The sequence below is a fragment of the Fringilla coelebs genome, assembly GCF_963513975.1.
Source record: "Fringilla coelebs genome assembly, chromosome: 3".
Lineage (NCBI taxonomy): Eukaryota > Metazoa > Chordata > Aves > Passeriformes > Fringillidae > Fringilla > Fringilla coelebs.
Window position 1 is genome coordinate 105,086,424 of NC_140030.1, and position 24,713 is coordinate 105,111,136.

The window sequence follows — 24,713 nt, forward strand, 5'->3', positions numbered from 1 at the left end:
GATGTATTTGGGGAGGATTAGGATCACATAAACCCCTGGCAGTGTAGGCGTGCTTATCTGGTGTGTGTTCCTAATGATTTGTTGTCATAATTACCTGTGCTGATTCTCCCTGCAGATAGGTGGGTTTGGCACAGAAATTACTGGTGTGTCTGACTGCTCTGTAATGTGTGTGAATGCAGGCTCTGGCAGTGTGGTGTTGTTTGTTTGGGGGTTTTGTTTGATTTCCTCTAGTCCTTTGCTGCTGCTTTCACTGAGCAGGCAGTGATAATTCAGTTGGCTGTGCAACTGGGTAGCCATAATAATGCTGTCAAGGTGCATCTGTTACTGTGTTTAATATGTATGTTCTGCTCAGTGCAGCCTCGTGTTAGCAGAGAATCTGGACCTTGATTGATTGCAGTCTGTCTTGATTGCAGCTTTTTTTTTGGTTTGTTTTTCCCAGTTACTCCTTAATGGTCATAAACCATTCAAAGATGAAAAATAGTCCCAGCATCTTGCAACCTCACCTTTAGATACTTTGATTTTTACAGAAGTGAAATGCTGTGAACAGCAAGTCCAGAATTTCTAAGGCTGGTGCCATTCCCTGCCTATGAGAAGAACATGTCACAGGGGAGGCTTTAGGCTGCAGCTGATAGGAGTTGAGCCTGCTCTCTAAGCGGGGTTTGCTGCAGCAGGGGCAGGCAGTGAAGGGAGATGTCTTCAAGGAATAATTCAGAACCTTATGAGCTCCTGCTGTCAGACCTACCCTAACAGTGTATGGCTTGTTTTTCACTGCTGTTTCAAGTTCAGCAGGGAGTATGGTGCATTCCAGGGCTGAGGGGCTGTTAGTCCAGTGCACTGTATTTTTTTTAACCAACTTATTTTCCTGTACCATTACACACATTGCTACCCTGATAACAGAATGCTAGTGCATGGTACAAAGATGTAAGGGGTTTTTTTGTTTGTTTCAATGTGAGTGATTTAATTTTTATGGTTGGTATTGGAAGGAGATGATGTTGGAAAACAGTGAGGGTCACTGAGCCCATGCAGCTACTGCTGCCATTAAATAGTGCTGCTAAGAAGTGGCACTTGGAAACTCCACTGGTTTTTGTTTCCTGACTTCTAAGCATTCTCAGTCCTACTTGTTATATTCTCATCTTATTCCCCAGCCCATCTGTTTCATTCATGTTCATATTGGGAACGGTTAAATTATGCTTAAATTCTATTTACAACTATTTTTTGGTTGTTCCTCTCATGCAGGTATTGGACAGGGAGATTGACCTGATTTCTAGACTGCAGTTTATTGGGCTACATCTTTTGGTTTTGCAGTTATCCAACTTTGTCTCAAGCAAAAAAAGCTGTAGTTTCCATCAACGTTCCATAACACCTCTGGGATCCACTCTTAGGGTGGATCTTGCTCCTGAGTTGGTTCATGATGGAAAATTTGATCAAATAAAGAGGGTCGTGGGTTACAGCAGTCTAAATTGTTCTAATTTGTATACTTCCAGAGGTAAGGATGTGTCCTGAAATGAAGTGGGATTTTGCCCTTAGACCCTTAGTAAGGTGGTGAGAGACAGAATTCCATAGCTTTCTTCTGCTCTTTAAGAACAACCTCGTGTCTGATGAGTTTTGAGCTTGATGTGAGTAGGTTGTATTTTGAGCACTCCAACTGTGGTATACTGGGACTGAAGCAAGCCAGCATAGCAAACATCTCATCTATTCATTAGGAATTCCTACAGGGTGTGCTTGGTATTTATAAGTTTAATTTTAAGAATGCTATTATCCTGTAAAATTAGGAAATGTTTTTATTCCAATAAAGCTGTTTAAAATTTTGCTTGTATGAAAGAGAACCTTGTAAAGGTGGTTGGGCTGTGTATATGAGACTTTTTCCCATTGATTCTTTATTTTTTGTTCTCTGGCCACCTTGAAGAGCTAAAGAAGACATATACATTATATATACACTCCTTCTGCTGAAAGTACCCCACCAAAACAAAAGTTGGGCTGTACTGAGTCCTACCACAGGTCCATCTGGGCCAGTATCCTGACCTGAGCTAGCTAGGAATGGGTATCTGGGATAGAGAATAAAAGCTGGAAAGGCATATAAAATGACTCCTCAGGCTGCTCTCTGCCACTTTCAGTAAACTGCTGAACATGGGATTTTTTTTGCATTTCTTTTATTATAATTGCCAAGACTAAATTTATAAAACAATAAAGTTTGTTGTCTGTAAAATTTATATAGTTGACTGAAGGAGATATCAGTGTGGAAGAGCTGATTTCACACTTCTTCATGCTGAGGTTGGCCAGGAGATGGAATTTGGTCCTGCTGTTGTCACTGTTTATTTCTCAGCTGCTTTCCTTTGTGCTTCCTTTGCTATTTCTAGGAAGGCAGTTTTAGAGTATCCTAAGCTTGCTCAATTTCCTTGCATGACTTCAAAGGACAGGGGTAGAAGAATCTCTTGACATCTTGTCCATTTTCTACAGAAAAAGACAAACTGAAAGTTGTTGTTTTCACAGTCACTGTGGTATAAATTATGTTTCTTTATATTCAATAGTCAGTACATTTCAAAGCTAAGGAGAGTGGTGCAGCATCTGGGTTTAAGATGCTTGGATAACATTTAACATGCAGAAATGATGCTTTCTGCTGTGTACTGCGAAGGAGAGGAACTGCCTTACCACTCTCCCACTGGCCATCTCTTGCCTCTTCCCTTCTGTGCAGATATTTTCTGCACAAATGTACCTTCATTGCTTCTTCTGCCCCTTGTGACCCTCCTGGGTTTTCAGGTTGATGTAGGTAATCCTTGGCCCATAGGCCTGAGCATATTTCTGCAGTATTTGTACTACCTCAGGAATAAAGTTTAGATTGTGCTGCTACTGTGATCTAAAACAGCTTGGAATTCCTTTCAGACTATAATTAAATTGGCATTTGCTTTGGCTGCATTACTCTGGTGATACCAGAACATATCTGTAAACTCAGTCCTGTAATTCCATATTGCCAAATGGCTGCTATTCATGGTATTGCCCAGGAGGATTTTATTCTATTTCAAAGCCAGATTCCTTTAAATAACAGACATGATATCTTTGTACACATGTATTAAAATTTTGATAAAGGAAAGTGGAATAGTGCACTGGGGAAAGAGATTGTACCTTGCCTGGCTTTGAGTGCTCATGGACTTTCATGCTCAGTCTCTCCTCCAAAATTATTCCTTGGGATTACTTTCCACCACAGTCACCAGACTGAAATCTTACTATGCAGGTGCATCACTAAAGTGATGTGAGTAGACCTTCAAGAGTAGGGAGGGGATACTTATTTCTGTGTCTTATCACTGTTTGTAATGCTAAAAGTTTGGGGCAGTCTATAATTAACAAACATTTCTTTAAATACCAGAAGAAAAGTCAACATTAAGGGAGATTTTTGCAGGGGTTCTCTGTCCTGTGCCCCCTGAGGTGAAGTGCAGGGAGGTTGTGTGCTCAGTGCTCACTGGTAGTTTAGGTATGGCTGGTTCAGGTGTTCTGAGGAGCATAAAGGAACTTGGGAATGGCATTCCACTTGCTCATTAGACAAAGAAGCACAAATGTTGTGCTGCCAAACACAGCAGGTACTTTTTCTTTCCAGTTTCTTCCTTCTGTACCCAGTGATTGACGGCTACCCCATACAGATGCAGGGCTCCTTCAGTGAGAATTTGGAACATTTTGCAGCACCTTTCTTCTGAATCTCTTTAATACCCAGTTTTTTCTTATTTCTCTTCTATTATTTTGATTATCCTTTAGCAGATGTTGAATTGAACATTTCTCAGCAGCCCTCTTGCTGAGTTAGTCTGCTGCTCTTTTTTTTTCATGTAGTTATCTTCTATATCTGGAATGAAATCTTCTTTTGTGAAGATTTTTATAAGATCTCTGAGGTCTTTTGTTCGTGTTTTATTTGATCATCCTTTGTCTTGCACTTTTGACATACCTCTGTCTGCTGCTTCCTTGTGCACATTACATACTGGCCCCTTCACAGCCTTCCCTCTCAGTCCTTTTATTGCAAGGGAATGAGTTATTTTCTCTACTTGAGCTCATAATTAACTGGTAACTTTTTTGCCCTTTTTTTGAACCTGAAGAAATGTGATGCTTGAGTGACCAGCTCTAGTATTTTTTAAAAATTTGGTATTTATGTTGTTAATCTAAGTTTGCAACCAGAGTGCTACAGTAACACTCATTTTTAGAAAGGAAGATATTCATATTTTTGGGGAATGACAATAGAATTGCCAAGATCCATGCTTAGTAAAAGATACAGCCTACTTCTAAAGCCAGTAAAATATCTGAGCAAGATCTTTTATTAGACCTCTTTCATTCATTTTCTTCTAGGAAAGCCGAGTTAATGTGTTTCTGAAAGTCATTTTTGCTGAAGATTTATAACAAAAACCCCTTAAAATTAATATCAACATAGGCTATCTGGAGCTCCATATAAAGGCAGGAGAAAGGGGCAAGATGAGCACCACAGGCACAAGTTATCTCTCTGTATTTTAATTTGATCATCTTTAGCACTGTGTGTAGGGTATGAGGAGGACTAACTCATGCCTGGCTGAAGCCTTTTCTAACGTTCCCCATCTGCTCTGCTTGGCTGTTGATTACAGTGATGTGTCTGTAACCCTGGCCCTGTACAGTCCTTTACCCTCTTCAGCCTTTTTAGGCTTATTGAATGCAATACCTGGCAAACCTTTCTGATTTGCCTTGGATGTCATCCAATGCAAGCCATAAAAGCTGCTGAGGTAGCAGCTGCTCTGCTAAAGCAAGACTTCTTCACCTGGTAACAATGAGAACCTTTGCAACATTTTGGTGTTGGATTCTCATTGCATTGTCAAGCCCAAGAGCCCTGGGCTGCTGCAGGGTGTAGCTGCTGGTTGTCACCCTTTAGTTTGTGCTGCTGTCTTGGAGCAGGGTCGTGTCTATCAGATTATGCTCAGGTGTTTGCAGGCTGAGTTTGCCTTCTTTCCTAAGAGGTGCTTCTGATTTAGTCACAAGCAAGACCTGTGAGAATGCAGCACGTACTTGTACTGTGACCTGTAATAATTTTGTCATTCATTCCCCCTGCCCCTTTTTTTTCCCTCCAGATAAATGGCTCATTTAAACTGGGAGCTACTGAAATACTCTCTGGCTGGCAAATGCAGTGCCTAGCAGCAGTCATCAAGGACGAACCAAACATGAGTGGTGGAGGGGAACAGGTCGACATTCTCCCGACCAACTACGTGGTCAAAGATCGCTGGAAAGTGGTGAGTAGCTCTGGCTTTGATGGCCCAAAAAAACCTCCTCCTCCTCCTGCAGTGGCACAGCAACTTCCCTACTTAATCCTGGCCTCTGGCAAGCAACACTGGAGTGGTAGGGTTTGACATGTCAGCAAGATACTGCGGGGAGAAGGGTTTTTGAGTGGTATTTTCAAATCTGCTAAGGATTTTTATGTAGGATTGAAGTGTTGCAGCAGACTGAATAGTGTTCTAGTAGAAACTTAGATTTCGAATTACTGTGGCTAAGAATACTACAGACATGACTATAAATAAACTGCATTACAATAAAATAATGTAAAACCAAATGTTTTGGGTTGGAATGTCAGCTGCTTCAAGAGTCAGAAAGTCCATGATTAACTAGCTGGTTATTTTAGCTGGTTGTTAGCTGGTGTAAATTTATTGGGATACTTCTTCAAATTACATCATCATATGGTAAGAGTTTTAGTTCTTATCTCACCTGTTGTCCAAGCTGGATAGGCTTTGCTTTTAAAATCCCATGTATACCATTTAAAATCCCATGTATACCATTTAAAATCCCATGTATACCATTGTCTCAATTTTTGACTGGGATTACTAGCACTCTGAATCATTAAACTCCCAGCAGAAGCCTCACTAGTTTGAACTACAAGTGATTTGCAGTAATAGCACTGAGAGGCTTTTTATGTTGTCTGGCTGTGGTACAGTGACCCTGTGAGTTTTGCAGTGGAGGGTGGAGTGCAAAGGACTAAAGAAGCTTGGGACTCTGAATTCACTTCAGTTTCAGGCTGTGGATAGGTTATTTTTCAATAGCTCACTTCAGACAAAATAATACCCTTTCACTGGAAGCAGCCCTGTTCTTGTTGCTCCCCATTGCTTCTCTTCACTTTGTTCCAGCATTCTCCTCAGCCTTCACTTTTCTGTCTGGCCATTTGCTGAGCAGCCTATTTATATTTAAGCAATTCAAACTGTTCTTCATTCTCCTGGCTTCTTGAGAGCAGATGGAGAAGCTCAGTTTTCTCTGTGATTAGACACTAAAATGGAGACAACCCCTTTGCCCCTCCCAAAGCTTTCTGTCACAGCTGAAGGAAAGCTTTGCTGTGCTCCTGCAGCTCTGGACTGGAGCACATGTACTTGTTTGGGAGGGATGATCCATGGGCAGGTTAAATGACATATGGGACTTGAAACGTGCCCTGTGCTTACCAGTGTCTCAGAAAATAATGATTGCAGCTTTTATCTGTCTCTCCCTGCACAAACAGAAATTTCCCCAGAGCCTAAATTTGGTCAGATGGGTGCATGTTCTTTGCCAAGCTGAATTTCAGCACTCTCCTGATGCCTTTGCTTCAGGTGCATGATTGCTAATATTCATTCCTCCTTAACATGAGGAAGAACTCCTTTACATTGAGGGTGGCAGAGGATTGGAACAGGCTGCTCAGGGAGACTGTGGAGTCTGCATCTCTGGAGACATTCCAAACCCACCTGGATGGGCTCTTTTGTCACCAGCTCTAGGTGATCCTGTCGAGGCAGAGGGGTTGGACTGGGTGATCTCCAGAGGTCTCTTCCAGCCCCAACAGTTCTGTGATTCTGGGATTCTCTGTTCTCCTTTACCTTGGCTAACTTTAGCTTGTACCATTCCCTATTCATCAAACCTGGAGTTTCTCCTTCATAGAGAGTGCTAAAACTTCTGTAAATGATGGGAATATTTTTGTAACAGTCTAAACAAAGTAACTTCGTTCTTGGCAACAGCAGAACTCTTACAAGCACCAAAAATTCCAAATAAAGTCTAAAATAAGCTCAGTGATGCTTACAGGGAACATTTCAAACCAATTTTTAAGTTGGTAGAGGCACTAAGTGTTGGATTCAGTGCTTCATTGTTGCATGAATCTGTGACTGGGGCCCACGAGAAGCTCTGCCCACTAACTCTGCCTTGGAAAAGATAGAAATGTGCAGCTGTATTGTTAACAACAACTACCTCTAATTAGAGGAATAACCTTTTATGTTTTATAATGTCTCACAGTAGCCTTAAATACTGCAATGAGGTCATTGCCCCACTTGAAGGCTCTGAGAAATGACATGACTTGCTAAAGGCTGTAAATAGCAATGAGAAATCCTTTTCCCAGCTCTGAGTAGAGCTGGGAATTTGACCATGTGCTAGCTAACTTGTGCATTGTGAACCTTCATTGAACAGTCATTTCCCTCATCCCCAAAAAAAAGTGTGAAGTGCAGACCCTTTCCTTTTAGGCAGCCCTTCTGTGCCTTTCCCTTTCCTTAAGCTGGTGTGGGACCAGTCAGAACCCAGAGCTGTGGGGGGCTTGAAGAATCTGGAAAAACTCTGAAAATACTTCTGGTGGCCCAAGGAAATGGAGAGCACAGGATCAAGTAATCAAGGAAAAAGGGACTGTACCTTAAAGTGAGCATACCATGTAATATCAGTAGTAGCATTTTTTCCTTTTGTCACAGATCTTTCTGAATCTAGCCCAGAATGTGCCAGCTGTATGGTCCAATATTTGCTGTGGGTGATGGATCCTGCTCAAGCAGGTGTGTGGCATATTTATGTGGTGCTGGGGTGCAACTGCCAGAAGGTCTTTTGTGTAATTTGTCCTCCCAGTGTCTCTGACTGTCTCTGGCTGGGCATCTGCTTGAACCTTGTAGCTCTTAGTGCTGGCATACTTCCATTATTGAGCCGATTTCTAATTTTAGATTGGTGTAATGTATTCCTTGAATTCCTTTCCTTCTTTCCTCCTTTCTGCTGGCTGACAAAGCTTTGACAAATGAAGATGCTAGTTCTCTGCAGTTAGCCTGTTGGTCGTTCATTTTCCTGTCACTTGAAGTCAGTAAAGTTTGGCTGTCTGACAGCAGTAACATTTTTGTTCTTATTTATGAAAAAAGACATGGACAGGGTGTGCTTATGGTTTTTATCAAAACTTGTAGATTTAGAAGTATTCTTTATAGTCATCATTCTTTACTTGCAGATACTTTTGATGCTTTGATGAAATTTAGGCAGTACTGGAAGCACATGACTTTTGCTGAGTCCCCAGAGGGTCTTGATCCACATGTGCTCTGAATGATGTGAACAGTTTTGTTCAGGGGAGGGAACAAAGTGAAATGTACTTGCTTTGAACTAGGTATGGATGTTAAAGCTGAATTTTGATGTATCTCTTTATTTCACATAAATGCCTTTTACTGGGGATTCACAACTGACACTTATTAGCAAGGTAGAGTTGGCAGCTCCTGCACTGAGCTTTGAACACAAGTGATGACTCCTGTACATGTGTGTGTTCTTTTCCTAGGTGCAATCCATGTTTTGTTTTCTTTCAGGTTTCTGAGCTTCTTGATCTGAAGCTCTCCAGTTTATTTTGGAAACCTTGCCAAAAACCTCACAAAACTTTAGCAGATTCTTTACCTTGTCTTGTTTGGAAAGGTAATTTATTATTCCAAGAGGGAACCTGGGACAAGGAAGGTTCTTTGTCAGACTTTGGGCCTGTTTTGGTCTCGCTCTGAATTGCTTTAAGTGGGCTTTGACAGGTCTCCAGATGATTTAGAATGTGGCTGGCTGAGTTCTTGATTGGCTTCTCAGTCTATACCTGTCATACATGAGTTCATTTCCCTTGAGATCAAATCCAGTCCTCTTAAGCAAGTGGAGTGGACTCTGGAGAGTTTGGTGAGCAAGGGTCAGCTCTTCCTCAGCTCTTCAGTCAGATGAGGCCTTTTCTGGATCAAGTAGCCCATTGATTTGGGCTGCAGGAGTTGCAGGCTTGGCTGTACAAGTGCTCCTAGGAGACAGCCACAGTGGTCACTGTTTGACCTTGTCAAACCTTTGAAGCCTGTGGATGACAGCCCTGACCCTGGCTGAGTTCACTAAAGGTCGCTGGCTTTCCATTTGCTCCTTTGCCCTGGATTTAGAGTGCACATTTCTTTACATTGCCACCAATCCTGACACCAAACCATTCCTGCCTTGCTCCTAGAATGTTACCCTGGGAAGGTCTAGGCTTTATATAATATCCTTGGAAGGCAGACTTTGTTGAGAGCAGTGGTGTCGTATGTGCTTCTGGAATAAAAGATGAAATGTGTATTCAAGCTTATTTTTGGCTGGGGTTGTGTGTTGCCTTGGTTTCTTGAACTGTGTCTGAAAGTACTGATTTTTGCTCAGTGAGAAGGCTGCGTGTTGCTGTTGTTGTTTGGGGTTTTTTTTTAGTAGGCTTTGGAAGATTGTGCTGCAAGAGTCTTTTTCAGGATGAATCAAAAATATTTCAGAATATTTAAAGGAGACTTCAAAGGGAGCCATCTATGTCCTGTGTAACTCCTGATTGTCTGTGTCCAAGTCCAAATACCTACCTGTTTGATCAGATGAAGTATTCACTTGATTCCACAGCCTGGAATCTGAAACAGCTGAGCACCCAGCTCCCACAGGGGCTGGTGCAGTTAGGTGGGATGAATCCTGCTGGTGTTGGCAGCCTGTATCCCAGTCATAACAGTAAGTGGGCTGTAGCAGGACCAGAAAAGAATATCTCCAAGGCAGTGAGGCTTAACATGGGTGGTGACTCATGATGACCACTTAGGTGATTCTAGTTAGATGCTTCATTCTCTTCCTTTACTTTGTGTTTGCAGTTTCATCACTGGTTTGTTTTTTTTTTTTTTTGGCTGGTATGTGCCCATCTCTCCTTTGTGTCCAACAGAAGGCTGTCCCAAGTTCACCTTAGAAAGTGAACTCCCATGGAGCACCCAGACAATGAGGCAATGGATGTGACATAATCTCCTGACCTCAGCCAAGACCTTGACTTACAACAGCTTGCTCTGGAGCAAAGCAAAGGAAATGGCTGCTGATGGCCTCTCCATGTTGCTGAAAAATCAAGAAGTATGGCAGTGCTAGTGGTGATGTTGAATAGATGGTACCATCTGGTGTGCTGGGAAAAGTATGCCAGAGAATAATTCCCATAAGAATGCAAGCAAGGATGCAAGGAAACAAAGGCAGCTCTGACAGCCTTCCATTGGCTGGAATGTGTGTATGAAATCAGTTTTCTGATTCAGCAGAAGCTTTGATCTTGATCTCGTGTGATCTCCCATTTGTTTCTCTCTAGACCTTTATGTGTCCTCCAGTTTGGTTGCTTTGCCAGGTGTGTAGTCTCAATATTGTCCCTCCAGTTCCCAATTTACCTTTTTGCCTTCTGTAGCTTTTACTGTCCCTTTCCCTTTCTCATTAATATATCAGACAACACAAGATCTTGTGTACTGAATCCTGAGATCTTAGCTGACGTGTTGTTGCTATGCTGAGTGTAGCATTGTTTTGAAAGAAAGATTTTTAATAGCCAGCTCACTTAGTGTGAATTTCCAAGTGGAAGTAGGGCTGCACTGTAATAATTTATGAATAATCTGTGGTGACCTAGTTATTGGCTGTTTACTGCATAAATGTGCCTGTTTAGCCCCATGGAAGGTCATGAGGAAAAATGACAAGAAGTTGCTCTGGACAGCAGCTTTCAAAGGGTTATCAAGTAATAGCTTCAGAGACAAGGCTGGGCTGCCTGTCAAGCTGTTAATATGGAAAACACTTCCTTCTTCATGTGAAACTGTTCTTCTTGACCTGGGAGCCAGAAAAGCAAATTATTTTCTTCACCTTTGGAGGAAAGAAGCCTGCTCTTGGTAGGCAGGGCCTTTGTTCAACAAACTGAACAGATGCACAGGACAGGCCTTTGGTGGTACAGAAGACACTAAAATATCATCTAAACCTGATTAAACATTGTGTAAGATCCATGTTTGACTATCTGTCTGACTAAAACTTATTTTCCTCTCTTGAGTGTTACTGCTGCTGTTGGGAAGAAGTGGCACTCAGGACTGGCAGAGCAGTTGTTCACAGAGGGAACACAAAATGCTGAAGGGCAGGGCTGCAGCTTGGCTCAATGAACAAGTGCTAAGCAGATCAAGGGAGCCCTGATCCATCTCTGCTGTAAACCTGAATTTCCTCCTGGGCAGAACAGTGGGCTTTAAATATATCTAAGAGAAACAAATATAAATTTTTTTTCCTGGCATAGACATTGACTCTTGCAACACATGAGGAATCTTTATTTTACATGATTATATATAACTATGTGCACATATGCTGTCAAGTCTCAGCAGAAGGAGGATCAAGGAATCACCTTCCAGGAAAGGCAGAGAATCCTGACTTGCTCTCTGAATGGGAGGCTACTCTAGAACAGGCAGACAATCTGTCTCTAGAAGGTGAATATCAAATATGCTGAAACTTAGACATCTTTAGCTTTGAGTTCATGTCAACTGAAGTAATGGATTCCTATTGTGGAACCAGTCTTTAATTTTGCTCAGAGACACAAAAAGCATAATTTGGTTGGGTTTCAAACTAAAGAGAAAAAGAGACTGAGAAAGAATGTAGTTGTACTGGTGGCTTGTACACAACTGTTTTGAGGTAATGCTGTTGGCAGTTCTTTCAAATGTGACACTGAAGTAACTTCACTACCAGAGCAGATAAAGCATCTTGTAAAAGATTCCAGTGGATGTTTTGTTCTGCTTTTAAATTCTTTGAATGAGATGTAAACTTCATTTAACTTATTTCTTGAAAGATTAGTTCCAACTACCATGGTTATGTTTTACTGAAGAGATGTATTTGTTGGGGGGGAATGACAGCGGTTCTGCTATCTCCTTGAAGGGTCTTTCCTTGAGTTTTGGCAAGAACATCATGGAGGCAATAGGCATTATCATTTGCTTTTAAAAAAGTATCACCTGTCATTGCTTGCTAGGCTTGTTCTTTGTTGTTAGAGCAAAGAATTTATACATAGCACTGTCAAGTAGCTGGACTTTTGCCAAGCTGTGCAGTGAAGGGATTCAGGCACAGCACAGATTGGGAGCTGAGCTTGTTCTCCCTACGCAGTGGAGGAGCTGGCTCTGTGAGAGGCAGCCTGCTGATCCCTCTTGTGTACATTGTACCAAACCCCTTTGTACTTTTGCAGCTGAAGAAGATCGGTGGAGGTGGCTTTGGGGAGATCTATGAGGCAATGGATTTGCTGACCCGTGAGAATGTGGCCTTGAAGGTGGAATCTGCTCAGCAGCCCAAGCAAGTTCTCAAGATGGAAGTGGCTGTCCTGAAAAAGCTGCAAGGTAAGGCAAAAAGCCCTTTGGAAGTACTACAAGTCACTGTGCATGTTAGCAATTAGAATCCAAAGCTGCAAATGGTTTTTATAGGTTTCTCTTCAGCTTCCATCTATATGTGATGTCATGTTAAGTCATCCAGCTCAGAAAGTTGGTACAGTTGTCTGCAACTCAAGTGAGATCCAACAGCAGGGACTATTTTGTCTGCCAGGATGTAAGGACAATGAGGAGACTTTGAACTGTTGGTCCACTGGTCTGTGCAATCTAGTGGTACTGGTTAGAAAATAAGGAATAGAGGGAGCAGCGTCTGACTAACAAATGAGGTTGCCTCCCAGGGGACATGGAACACTGAAGCCTGACAGAGTCTCCGAGTAAAATGGTTGACTAGTAGAGAAATGCAAAAAGTGGACAACAGGAGGTATAGGGAGGCTGACTATTGGCTAATTTTCCATGTACCTCACTGTCCTGAAGGCAAAGCGAGAAGTGATGTGCCTATTCTTAATGAGGTTGGAAAAGATCTGTCTTGATGCCGTTGTTCCTAGCTGAAGGAGGGGGGTTTCTACTAAAAAGATTGGTATGGAGGGATGTAAACAAGGAATTTCTAAATCTGCCTTTGAGGAACTGAGAACTGCTGTTGGCTGAAGGGCATTGTGCATGGATTTCCTTTTTAAGGCAAAGCCAGTTATTGCCAGGTACAGTTTATGTTTTATAGTATAATATACATTTTTAGGGATTTTCCTTTCTGCAGGTTTCCCACTTGGGCTGAAGAAACACCTGCTGAAGCAGGGTGTAGGATCCTTATCACCAGGGCTCATGCTTCAGAGATAATGTTGTGGCCCTATGAGTCTACACCTTTGCCTTTGTACAAAATCTCCAGAGATTGAATTGAATTCAAGGGTGAGACTGTTGCAGGCCTTGTGAAATGAGTTACTCAATGTTTGTGACAGATTGCCTCTAGGTAAAAGCCAGTGAATTATTTTTGAAGGTCAAATAGTTTTCCACATTTCAGCTCTCCCAAGAGGAGGACTGATAAGGCCTCTTTTGAGTACTCTGCATTGTAAAAGATGCAGCTGAGCTGTGTAAAGGAGAAATCAGCCCAGGTCATTGTGAGAACTCTTGTTGATCTCTGAAAGGCCTGGATACACAAGCTCCCAGAGAACAGCAGAGTGGGTGTCTGAGGTCTGGACACACTGCCATGAGGGCAAGTAAGGCTGTGATTGACATATTTTTGTTTGGTTGTACAATACACTTGAAACTGCTCTGAAATGAGTGAGGGTAGGACTGTGTGGAACGATGAAGAGTACCTCAAGGCAGTGCTGTCACACTGGTCAGTGCCAATAGGTGCTGCATCCAGGGCAGGGAATGCTTGAAAAGCATGACCTGAAATCACTAAAGCAGGGCTAGCATCAGAAAATGTGCAAGGTGTTGACTAATACTTGTGTTTATTTCTGGAAGATTGTTGAGAATACCAAATGCTTGAAAAAACACCCACATTTGTGTACAGGATGGTGCTGGTAACTGGGGAGAGGGAGTGGTGGTGTATGGAACTAGGAAAAGCCCCTTGGCAAAGCAGTGAGTAAATATTCAGGGAAGGGACAGAAAAGACAGAAGCAGCAGAATTGGCTGTGCATCAGCTATCCTGCACGTAAGAATGACACATCACTTCAGCCATGTTTTTACAAATCAAGCTGTTCTGTGAGGAATTTAGCTTTTTTTGGTTGAAGGTTAATCCCCAAATGCTTTGCTGAAATAAATGATAAAGTTAAAATAAGAAATTGGGTTGAGAGCATGGGGAATCACGTATTGTGTATGTTTTCACTGTGAGTGTTGCGAAGAGGTGAGAAACATTTCAGAAAGGGAGATACTGCCTTTTCCCAACATGTGGTGGGTAGAGTAAGTTTTTGGTATTACCATAGGTGATACAGTCAATTCATGGATTTCCAGATGAAAAGCAAGGGAACAATATTGTCTAAAATTCCTCTGTACTTTTCTGGTCGAATTGAAAATTGCAGTCCCTCTTCAATAGTGCAGCTTTATTGTTTTCTATTTAGGTGTGACACCAACCTTAAAGGACTGATGAGTGAGCTGCTGCTCTTTGCAGAGCTTGTGATCAGAACCTTGCAAGTTGCTGGAGTTCAGCAGAGTTTGGGATAGAGAAGGTTGGCCATTGGCCCATCCTGCAGGCCTGGTTTGGGTACAACCTGACCTTGGAGTGCAGTAGCTCCTGGTTGGTGTGGACTGCAGGCTGTTGCCAGCAGTTAGGCTTTCTGGGACAGTTTGTGGAATAGCCACGTAGGGAACACAGCTCCAGGTCCCTCACAATGTCCTTCCTGCACTAGCAATCCACACAGAGCAGCTGGGGAGCCACTCAGGGAATGACTCTTCTAAATGACTCTTCTAGAGAGTCTCTGAACTTTCAGATAAACACCATGGGTAGTTTTCTGCTCTGAGGGTGGTCATGTGCTGGAGCAGGTTACCCAGAGAGATGGGTGGAGATACTGAAAACCCAGCTGGCTGTGACCATGGACAACCTGTCAAGCTGTCTCTGCCTGAACAGGGGCATGGGCTGGATGATCTCAACAGGTCCCTTCCAACACAAATGGCTCTGAGATACCTGAGCTTGGCTGTGTGAGATCACTGCCATGGCAGTATCTCTCATCTGCTCTGTAGAGTCATTTTTTCTGCTCATACTTGATTTGAATTTTCTGGATGTATAGTGAGTTTTCTGCATCTGTTTAGATATTAATGTTTCCCAAAGGCAAAATTCTTTCTAACTTGCATTGCTACTTGCAAGGATCATAAGTTGTCTTCTGACCAAACTTCCAAATCTGTTCACTGTTTTGGGTCTGTGAAACACCAGCAATGGTGCCCTTTAATGCTTTGGGTGAAACACAATTGAGAAGTCAGCTTATGGAGTTTCTTGCTCCAGCAGGTGAGGAGCTGAAGCTCTTACTTGTCCTGTTGTTGCACCTTACCCAAGAAGTTTTTCACAACATTTGGGTCTTTTTCTTCCCTCCAGTCAAAATAAAAACCTGGTCCCACAAAGTTGCTGTAGAATATTTCCTTGTCCAGGCTGGACTTGCAGGGCTCAGGACATTCTGTCTGGTGCTACTCTATCTGGCCACTTCCAATCAGAGCACCCCAAGATAGCTTTTTATTTTAATCCTTGTGAAGCAGTGTTTGCTTTACATTGTCTTGTTGCTCCTAGAGAAGCTAGTAGAGAATTACACTACTAGGGTTGAAAATCTTACTAATAACAAATTCAGGAACTGTTTCAGGGACAGTTAGGGCACATCTGCACAGTGAATTTGTGCATGAATACAGCTTCTCTGTCAGAATACTATTTTTGTGCCAAGCCCTCATTTTATTACCTTAACCACTACTGTAAAACTATCTTTAAGTGAGGTCTGTGTCTGATTGTACCATTTGCACACAATTTTAACATACTGGGAGTTTCTACTTTGCAGTCAAGCATTTTGAAACCAAGCCTAAGCTGCAGTGACAAAACACTTCCTGCAGATTGTCTCCAGCAGAGGAAGTTGCTGGTGCAGTTAAACCTGCCAGTGTTTTGCTGTGTAGACAAGCCTTTGGATCACATACATTAAAAAGTAAATGGAAATAAGATCTGTATGGCTGAGTGAAGGAGTAACATGCATATCCAGAGAGCAAGAACAGCTTTGGCTGGGTTTTCTGTGCTTCAGCCTCTTAAGCAATGTCTGCATTAGTGAGCAGTGCAGTACCTGCAGCTCAGTGGGTAGCAGCAGTTGCTCATGCCTATACACCTCCAGCAGACATGGCTTGGGGATTTTGCACTCTACACTTCATGGATTTGGGGGATTTTGCTTTGGGTTGGTTCTAATCTGCCCTCCTGTCAGAGGGTGCATTTGTTGTTTAGGGTTTGGAGGCTACTGGGTATGTTCCTGAAATAGAACTTCATGTTCTGTTTGCTCAGAGAAAACCTTACATGACCCAAAGCCACTCTGGAACACTGGCACGTGGTGGCTGGGATGATTTAAGGTAGTATGGGGGCTTTCTTTAAAACCTCTTTGCTTTTGTAAACCAGAACTCTGAGGCTCCTGGTTTTTTGAATCATGAGGAGAAAAAATATGATGGTTTCCTATCATTGAACATATGGAAGGGAAAGTACTGTCACATCTGGATGAGCAGATGTTTTTCCATCTCTTCAATGTTTTTCTAACTCTCTGAAATATAAATGGACAGCAATCTGCCTGCTCCCTCTGTGATTTTTTTCCCAAGGCTGGATTTACTGTGGAGCAATATTCAGGTGACAAAGGAGCATCAGTACTACCCAGACTCAGGCTATCTATGAGATCTTTGAGGTTAATCAAAATGCCACATCTCTGTGAGAACAGCTCTGGCACAGCTTGAGCTTGGGCTGTCCCTGTCAGTCTGCCTTTCTAACAGCTACCTTAATTGCAGGAATTGTAAACCAGTATCCCTGATTAAATCCAGTGGGCTGCTGCAGAGAGGTTTGGAAAGTATCTTAGGTGCCAAACCAGGAATTGTGTTCTCTCTAGATGCTCAGCTGGGACTGTGTGAGGCTCAGAAGCAGATACTTTGAATTCAAAGGTGTTCTCCCTGTCCTTACCCACTTCTTGGTAGGTGTCTCTGGGAGCACCCCAGGGACCTGTGAGACCAGAGCACTGCACAAGGATCTGTCACAAGGAGTGCAGTTTGTGTGCCTTCTGCTCCATAGGCTCTCTAAATATGGATGTGGCCACAACATTCCGTGTCCTCTGCTGGGATTCTCTTTGGAGCAGCCTAGCAGGTTGTAATTTTAAATGGCCAGATTATTTTTGTGCTGAGCAATGTTTTCTGCTCATCTGCAGCGGCAATGTTGCCCTGGTGTGAGGTTACAGGGCCCTGAGCATTTGCTTTTGATCTCTTTTGGCTGCCAGATACTGCTAAGCTCTCTTCAGTGTGTTGTTTTCTTTGTAAATGCCTTCTTTTCAAAGTAACCAGTTTCATTGTGTAGGACTCTGATTAATATTACTCTGCAGTGCAGAGATCTTCTGCATATTGAGTAGTTGTGCAAGATGCAGCCTGGTCACAGGCAGTGTAGTTTTTGAGTACCTGAATTTGTTACAGCAGATCCTGTACTGCTTGTTCCCTCTTTATTGCTGGGGTTGGACAGATAAGAGTTTCCTAAAAAAATTATGGAAGAAGAGGAACCTTGCTTTTCTTACTTGCTAGTCCTAGGGGGTTTTGTCCTTATTACATGTGAATTACATTACTCTTATTACATGTGAGTTTTTTGTGTTAAAGTGGTGCCTTAATGCTCTGTGATTCAGTTTCTTTTACTTTTCTAGACACAGTTTACATGTTTCTACAGTATGTGGATGTAAGCAAGCTCTCTGCAAAGACTAGAAAGCAGAGTGAATTGCCCTTGTCAGGCTTTTAGGCCATCACAGGGTGGCAGATTCACAGCCTTGCTGTAACTTGAGCCTCTCTACCCATCACTGCATTTTTTCCATGTGGAAGTGTTTGAATGAACTAGCATTTGTTACACATGATTTTTGTGCTAACTATGGTGCCATTGGGTGGGGGAAGGTCATGGCAGGGCTGAAAAAGGATTTAAACCACATTTTTTGAGATTGTGTTGAATTTTTGTTCCAGTAGTATTGTGTGTGTCTTGACCTGTGTGGGATCTATTATCAGTACTCCTCTTCAAGTTGTTCGTTTTGGGAAACAACTAGAGGAAATTATGCCAGGCAAGGTCAGGCAGTTTTACCTTTAACTGATTAGGAGACAACGATCAATCTTTTGGGTTTTGGGTTTGTGTCCATTAGTTCATTGATTTATTACAGGAGCACTAGCAAGCTTAACCCAGTTGGTTAAATCCTAGCTGATTGCTGTTGAGTAATGTAGTTATTTAAACTTTACTTCCAGCAGAGAATTTGTCTTCTTTCATGTTCAAAACTCCTTTGTCCAGCTGAGTTGACAAGTCCCTGAAGTCTGGCTGGTTTGTCTGGCCAGAGATGAAACTTGGTAACTGCAGAGGAAAGAAGTCTGTGTGAGCCAGGTCTGCCAACTAAAGGCAGCATTTCCAAGTAAAATTAGAAGATGATGAAAATAACTCTCATTTCATTTGCTAGTCCTGATGAATCCTCTGTTTCTTTACAATATTTGTACAGAAGTAAATACAATATCCCCCCAATACAAAACCTGTGATGAGCTGATAAACCTGACACTGGCAGGCAAATAAAGAAGAGGATAGCTGTAAAATGTACACTATAATATAGAGCATTGAGAAACACCTGCAGCTTTCCAAATACCAGTGAGAACAATTGTACAACTACATGTCCATAGCTGTGCATGCCTATCGTAGAGACCCCAGCAGTGCCATGAGCTTAAACAAGTTATGTTATGGTTAGTGACCGTGACACCTGGGCTTTTCCCAGTGTGTGACACAGATCCAGAAGAAAATTCAGGCTCTCAGGAAGGACCTCTGGAGGTCTCTAGTACAACCCCATGCTCCAGGCAGAGAAGAAATAGATCTGGTTGCTCTGGGCTTTTGTCAGTGAAGTTTTGAATAATCTCCAGAGATGGAGATCCCACAGCTTCTTTGGGCCCCTGTCCCAGGGTTTCACCATCCTCATGGAGGAGTAAAGAAATAACATCAAATAGGAACTTCCCATATTGCAGCTCGTGCCCAGTGCCTCTCTGTGTGCCTCTGTCATGGGTTAACCCTGGCTGGCACTAAGTGCCACACAGCTGCTCCTCCCTGCCCCCATGGGATGGGGAGGAGGGCAAAAATATAAAACCCACGGGCTGAGGTGAGAACAGTTTATTGAGTGAAATAAGAACAATAACAGTAGTAATGAAAAGAGAGATAAGAAAATGAAAGGGGGGAATAAAACCCAAGAAGTACAAGTGATGTGTACCACCCTCTGAGCAATGCCCACCACATTCCCAAGCAGTGGTCTGTGGCTCCTGCTGAATCCCAGGATGGCATCCCATGGTAAGCAGTATTCCTTTGGCCCGTTCAGGTCAGCTGTTCAGCTGTGCTCCTGCAAGGCCCCAAAAAACTCTCTCAGTGAAGCTTTAAACAGGGCTTATGGTTGTTCATTTAGACACACAGGAGAAACACTGACAAGATCTTCTCAAGAGGTCCAAACAACAAAACGGCTTTACTGGTAGCTTTAGAAAATCAGAGAACTTTGGCAAAAGGCTAGGAGCAGCATTCAATCAACACAAAACACTTCTCAAAGCATTGACTTAGCCCTCTCAGCTTCACAAACTCAAAGCTCATTTGATTTTAAGTCACTCAAAAAGAGGAGATTAGAAGAAGAAGAAAGAGAAGGACAGAAATATACAGAGAAGGACACATACAGCAACCAACTCCTGGGTTCCACCAATGTTCAGCTGATGGAAACTCCAAGAGGAGTTAAGGTCAAGATGTGCTCACCACGTATTTGGCCTTAAACACCCTTGGCCTTCCTGGGCTCTTCCCCCAGGTGGGACTTCTGGTCCCTGGGCCACTCAGGAGCTGGGTTAGGGGCTCCAGGGATGGGGTGTGGGGCATTTTCTCCAGTATGACAATTGGCAGCTCTCTCAGGCTGGGATGCTGGCTCTAGGAGTGCACTGCCAGGGCAACCTGCCCTGCCCCACACACATGCACCCTAAAATAACTTGACACATCAACATTTTCAGTCTCTCACTGCTCCCTCCTGGCTTCTTGTGCAGCTCCTGACTGGCAGAGCAGGGGAGCACTGAAAAGTCCTTGACTTAGGGTAGGGACTACTAAGCAACAGCCTAAATTAAACACTCATGTGTTATCAACACTATTCTCATCCTAAATACAACACACAGCTCTGTAACAGCTACTAGGAGGAAAATGAACTCCAGCCCACACAAAACCAGGACAAGCTCTGAGGAAAGTCAGGCTCCATCTTGGCATTCTCATGTGAGGTGGCTTGGACCAGCAGATAGTTTCCCTTCTCTTGCCTTCCTAAAGGCTGAACAAACTCAGTTCTCTGGCACTTTTTGTTAATGTTACATTTTCCTTTCCTTGCCACCATCCTGGCGACAATGCTGAAGTTGTGATGTTGTACCTGTTTTGGTCTTGTGCAGGAGAAAATGCAAGAAGTGCTAAGGTAACACAATTGCTATGAGATTTATGATAATTCATGCAGCAGAAGTTACTTCAGTGTTTTGGGTGAGCTGATAGGAATGAGACAGCTACTCTATGGAGATGAATCACAGAATTTTAGCATAAAATTAAAAGATTAAATTTTTTAACTTCTTTGGGGAGAAGAGTGGTTACTGGTTTTCTGGTGAAAACACAGGAAATATGGAGTCTCTTACAAAAAGCCAACTTCAAGTTGCAACAATAATGTCACATATTTCCTTCTTAGTATTTATTTGATTCGTTTCATTGCTGCATTGAAAATACATTAGGGATATTTAAGAACTTAAATGAGTAGAAGATTGGAAAGAATATTGGTGTCCACCAGTTTGAAATTGATCCTTGTGAAAAAATAGACTCAAAAAAGGATCATAATTTAGGTTCTTTTGGGGCTGTGTAATGAAAGCTTTTCATGTAATGAAAGTTTTAAAGTATTCAAATGGGGACTTTAATCATATCTCTACGAGGTGATGAATATCTCTCCAAGGCTTGAAGGGGTTCTTATACATGAGAACATAATTATTGACTGTAATTTTTAAGTTTCTTCAGAAAAAGGATGGTGAAGACCATTTCAGTGACTGAAATATTTCTTACCCCATATTATATGGGACATTATTATATTCATTGTAGTTAAAAGACTGCAGTAGAAAGAATATTTTTCTATGGCTGAACATTAAAATTTCGCCTTAACTAAATGCTTGTGAACAAAATAAAACACTCTGAAACTTTTCTCAAGTCAGTGCTTATGAACCTTGGGCCGATGTATTCCTCCAGTGTTAGTTAATTCACTGGCCAAGACTCTTTATAATCTATTGCCCTGTTTTTTGCTTTGTTTTAGTAATAAACAAATGCAGACACAGAGCATCTTTTCTATGGTATAACTTGTGACTCTCTGGAATATCTGGGTGGCTGTTGAGCAGAGCAGTCTAGCAAAGGAGCAAGTGTCATCTGACAGTCAGTGCAGTAAAATGATTGTGAGGCTTCCCATACCAAGCATACCTTGGAAAAAAAACCAAACATTTATCCCACTCCCTTCTTTCTTTTCTGGGTTCAAATATGCTTTGCTGCTCTCTGCTATGATCTCCATGCTTGAGGAGGGCATGTGTGAGAAGAGAGGCTATTTCCTGCTGCCTTAAAGGGAATTCATGGATGGAATGACAGTTCCAGCATCCTGTCTGCACAGGAGGTTATTAACATGATTGTTCTTGTGCGCTTCATCATTCTGATCAGCCTCAGGACTGAGCTGCGGGAATCCCAAAATCACACCTGACTGTCAGCCTCCATCTGCTACTTCAGCATGGCATGAGCTGCTCCAGGAGAGCAAACAGTTGTCATCTGGTGCCTCCTTTAGATGGCAAATGAGTGAAAGGCTCTGGAACCCAGAGGGCTTGGTGCTGCAGGCATTCATCCCACCTGTAGGACTGGCTGGCTGGACATGCAGCACTTCTACATGTGGCCTGCCTTTCCTACCCTCTGTTATATTCTTTTTGTTTCATGCAGAAATGGGCACAGTTTTCCTTCACCTCCTTTCTTCTGTTTTCCTGCTGTTTTTGTGTTGCAAAGCAGTGCATGGCAGAGCTGTTCCGGGAAGAGCCTAAATTCCCAAGCCCAACTGGTCGGGTTTGAGCCTGGTTTAGACTGGAAAGGAGGATTCAGTATAAAATCATGTCAGTTTGGGGATGCAGGTAATCAAGAACTGTCAGTCCATCATTTTCAAAAATTATAGTAAGCAGAAACACGTTGTCATCCTAAACAAGCAAAAAATTTTCAAAAATAATAAAAACTAAAATGCTTTTGCTTTCTGTAAAATTTTGTGATCCAGAAAATAATGGTGTTATGGAGGAACCTGATTTTAAAAAATTTTTTAGAAATTAGCAAGGATGTGTCTTAAGTCATACCCCTGGACACTACCCCTCTGGTTTCACTGAAATTAGTGATTTAGGGGGGCAGGTTCTCCCTGTCAGAGGGTTGCTGTTTAATGCCCATCTGTAGTTTTGCAGCAACAAAAAGCATGTGGTGTCCATGCTTTGCAATTATTTAAAAAAATAAAAGCAAGTGAAAAAAAACCATGAGTAATTTACCCTTTTCACCACACAATAGCTCTCATTGTCACTAGAAACAGTCACTGTGTTTTGGCTTTTGCCTCAATATCCATCTCCTGGTGCTCTGAAAGGCAAACAAAGCAAAGTGGGACTCAGTGTGTGTGTGTGTAAATCTCTGAATCATGGCTGGGATGAGTGTGGGCTTGCTCCTGTCCATCCTCTCTGCCACCTGTGTGGGTGGCCAGTGTGCTGAAGCACAGAGTGTCACGAGATCCTGAAGAAACAGAACTGATTCTTTCTGAGGTTATCCAGATGTGTTGACTTTGTAGGGACAACTCTGGCTCCAAGGGTCCCTTCACAGTGGCAGGAGGCACTGCCACCCCTACTGGGACAGATGGCACAAAGGTGGGTGGGACAGCTGAGGCTTCCTGGTCATTCCTTCATGGTAATACCCACACCAGGGTGTGTTCTGTATCCACACAGGCTCTCGAGGGGTTTCCTCAGAAAACCAAAAACCTGTCAGAATCAACACTGAATTTGCAATGAGCTTGTCCACAGCAGGAAACCAGTGGCACTCAGTATCTGTAGCTACCCTCAGGCTGAGGACCTGGGATGTGAGAAACAGGGTCAAGGAAGAGCATGTGCCCAGTGGGATGGCCAGGTGACATGGGGAAAACACAGACATGCTGCTTGCCACTGCAGGGAGAAGATTCATGCAGCCAAAGCTCCGCTGGAGTTGAAGGTGGCCAGAACTGCAGGAGCCAATGAAAAGGAGTTTTTTCAAATATCTTAATGGAAATAGGCAGTGTAAAAATAACATCAGCCCCTTGCAGGATGGGGATGCTCACGAGACAGGGACAAGGTAGAGGTGTTTAACACATTCTTTGCCTCTGTCTTCAGCATGGCTGATGGACCAAGGGGGTCCTTGTGGGTCTCTTCCAACGCAGAAGATTGTGTGATATACTGAAGAGAGTACTTTCCTAATCTCTGAATATCTTTTCCTGAAATATGGTGGTTTGTGACATTCCTTGATGGTTTCAGCATGATCTTGCACATTCAGTCCTGAGACTGGATAATACCCATGCCAGAGTCATGAAGGATCTGCAGATACATACATTCTTGTTCATCTGACCAGATATAGGATACTAGGACTTGTGTGTGTTTGTTTGTCTTAAATCTGTTCTTCCAAAGGTATTAAGGAGCAGTCAGGGTGTCTATTCCTCCTGTTCTGGCTGCCAGCAGCTCTGTTGGCTCCTTATGGTAGGAGAGAGAATGTGGTTGTTCTGGTGGGATGCTGCTGGGCTCTAAAGGGCAAAGCTCTTGATGCTCTTACTGAGGGTCCTGGCATGGAGCTCCATATTCCACAGCTGTGTGCACTGCTCTGGTCAAAGCTCTGGTTCTCCAGTGAAAAAGCTGCTCCTTTGTCTCCTGCTGCCCTCCACGTCCCTATTCTGTCATGTCTTGCTGTCCCCAGTGGTTTCTGATGCCCCAGGCCTGTGGTGCACGTGGTGACAGCAGCAGCAGGGCCCTGAGTGTGCTACAGGCAGTGCAGTTACTCATTACTATGTGTTCATGTTCTTCCCTTTTTTCTTTAAAACTGGGAATTATCAAACAATAAGCTTTGGTTTAAAAACTAATTCAAATCACCATTGCTTAAGTGCTACAAAGAAACTTAGGGCAAAGTTATGCAATGATACTCCTGCCCTTCCTTGCTTAGAAACCCCACCAGGAGCCAAGAGTTCACCATTGTGGTGTGCATCAGCCTTTACTCTGCTATCAGCAGTCTGCTATTAGGGGAATTCATGCCTCATCCTTCCCCTTCCAAGAATCCTGGGAGCAAACCATCCCAAATCCATCACAGGTCAGGATCTGAAACCACAGCCTCCGCTCCCCACCAAGGATCAGCTGAGTATTGTGGGTGGCTGGGTTAGTTTGATTTTGCCTGAATAGGTGTAGTTTGTACTAACATCATGCCAGAACCTGATGCTGAATGGCCCTGACTTTTTTTCCTTCTGTTGTTATGAAATTGCTTTTATGTTTCAATTGAGTATTTCCATAAACATCTTTGTTTTCCAGGTGTCTCTGACTATAAAATCAGGGTTTGTTCATGTTGAGGCAGCATTAGATTAGCTGTTTCAGGGTAAGCAGTGCTAGTAGGTGAATGTGGTGGTGGTGTGTACGAGTCAGCTTGTACTGAGTAAAGTTGGTGTA

At 42.8% G+C, this 24,713-nt stretch overlaps 1 protein-coding gene across 1 annotated transcript in view; it reads left to right on the forward strand.

Annotated features, from left to right (window-relative positions):
- Nucleotides 1–5,120: 5,120 nt before the first annotated feature.
- The window catches only part of TTBK1 (tau tubulin kinase 1), a gene marked incomplete at both ends in the record, with an annotated part of 80,819 nt that continues 61,226 nt past the window's right edge, over nt 5,121–24,713 (forward strand). Inside the window, 2 exons of the mRNA XM_084201931.1 lie at nt 5,121–5,228; nt 12,173–12,320. Coding sequence (XP_084058057.1) covers nt 5,121–5,228; nt 12,173–12,320 — 256 coding nt within the window. The remainder of the gene's footprint in view (nt 5,229–12,172; nt 12,321–24,713) is intronic.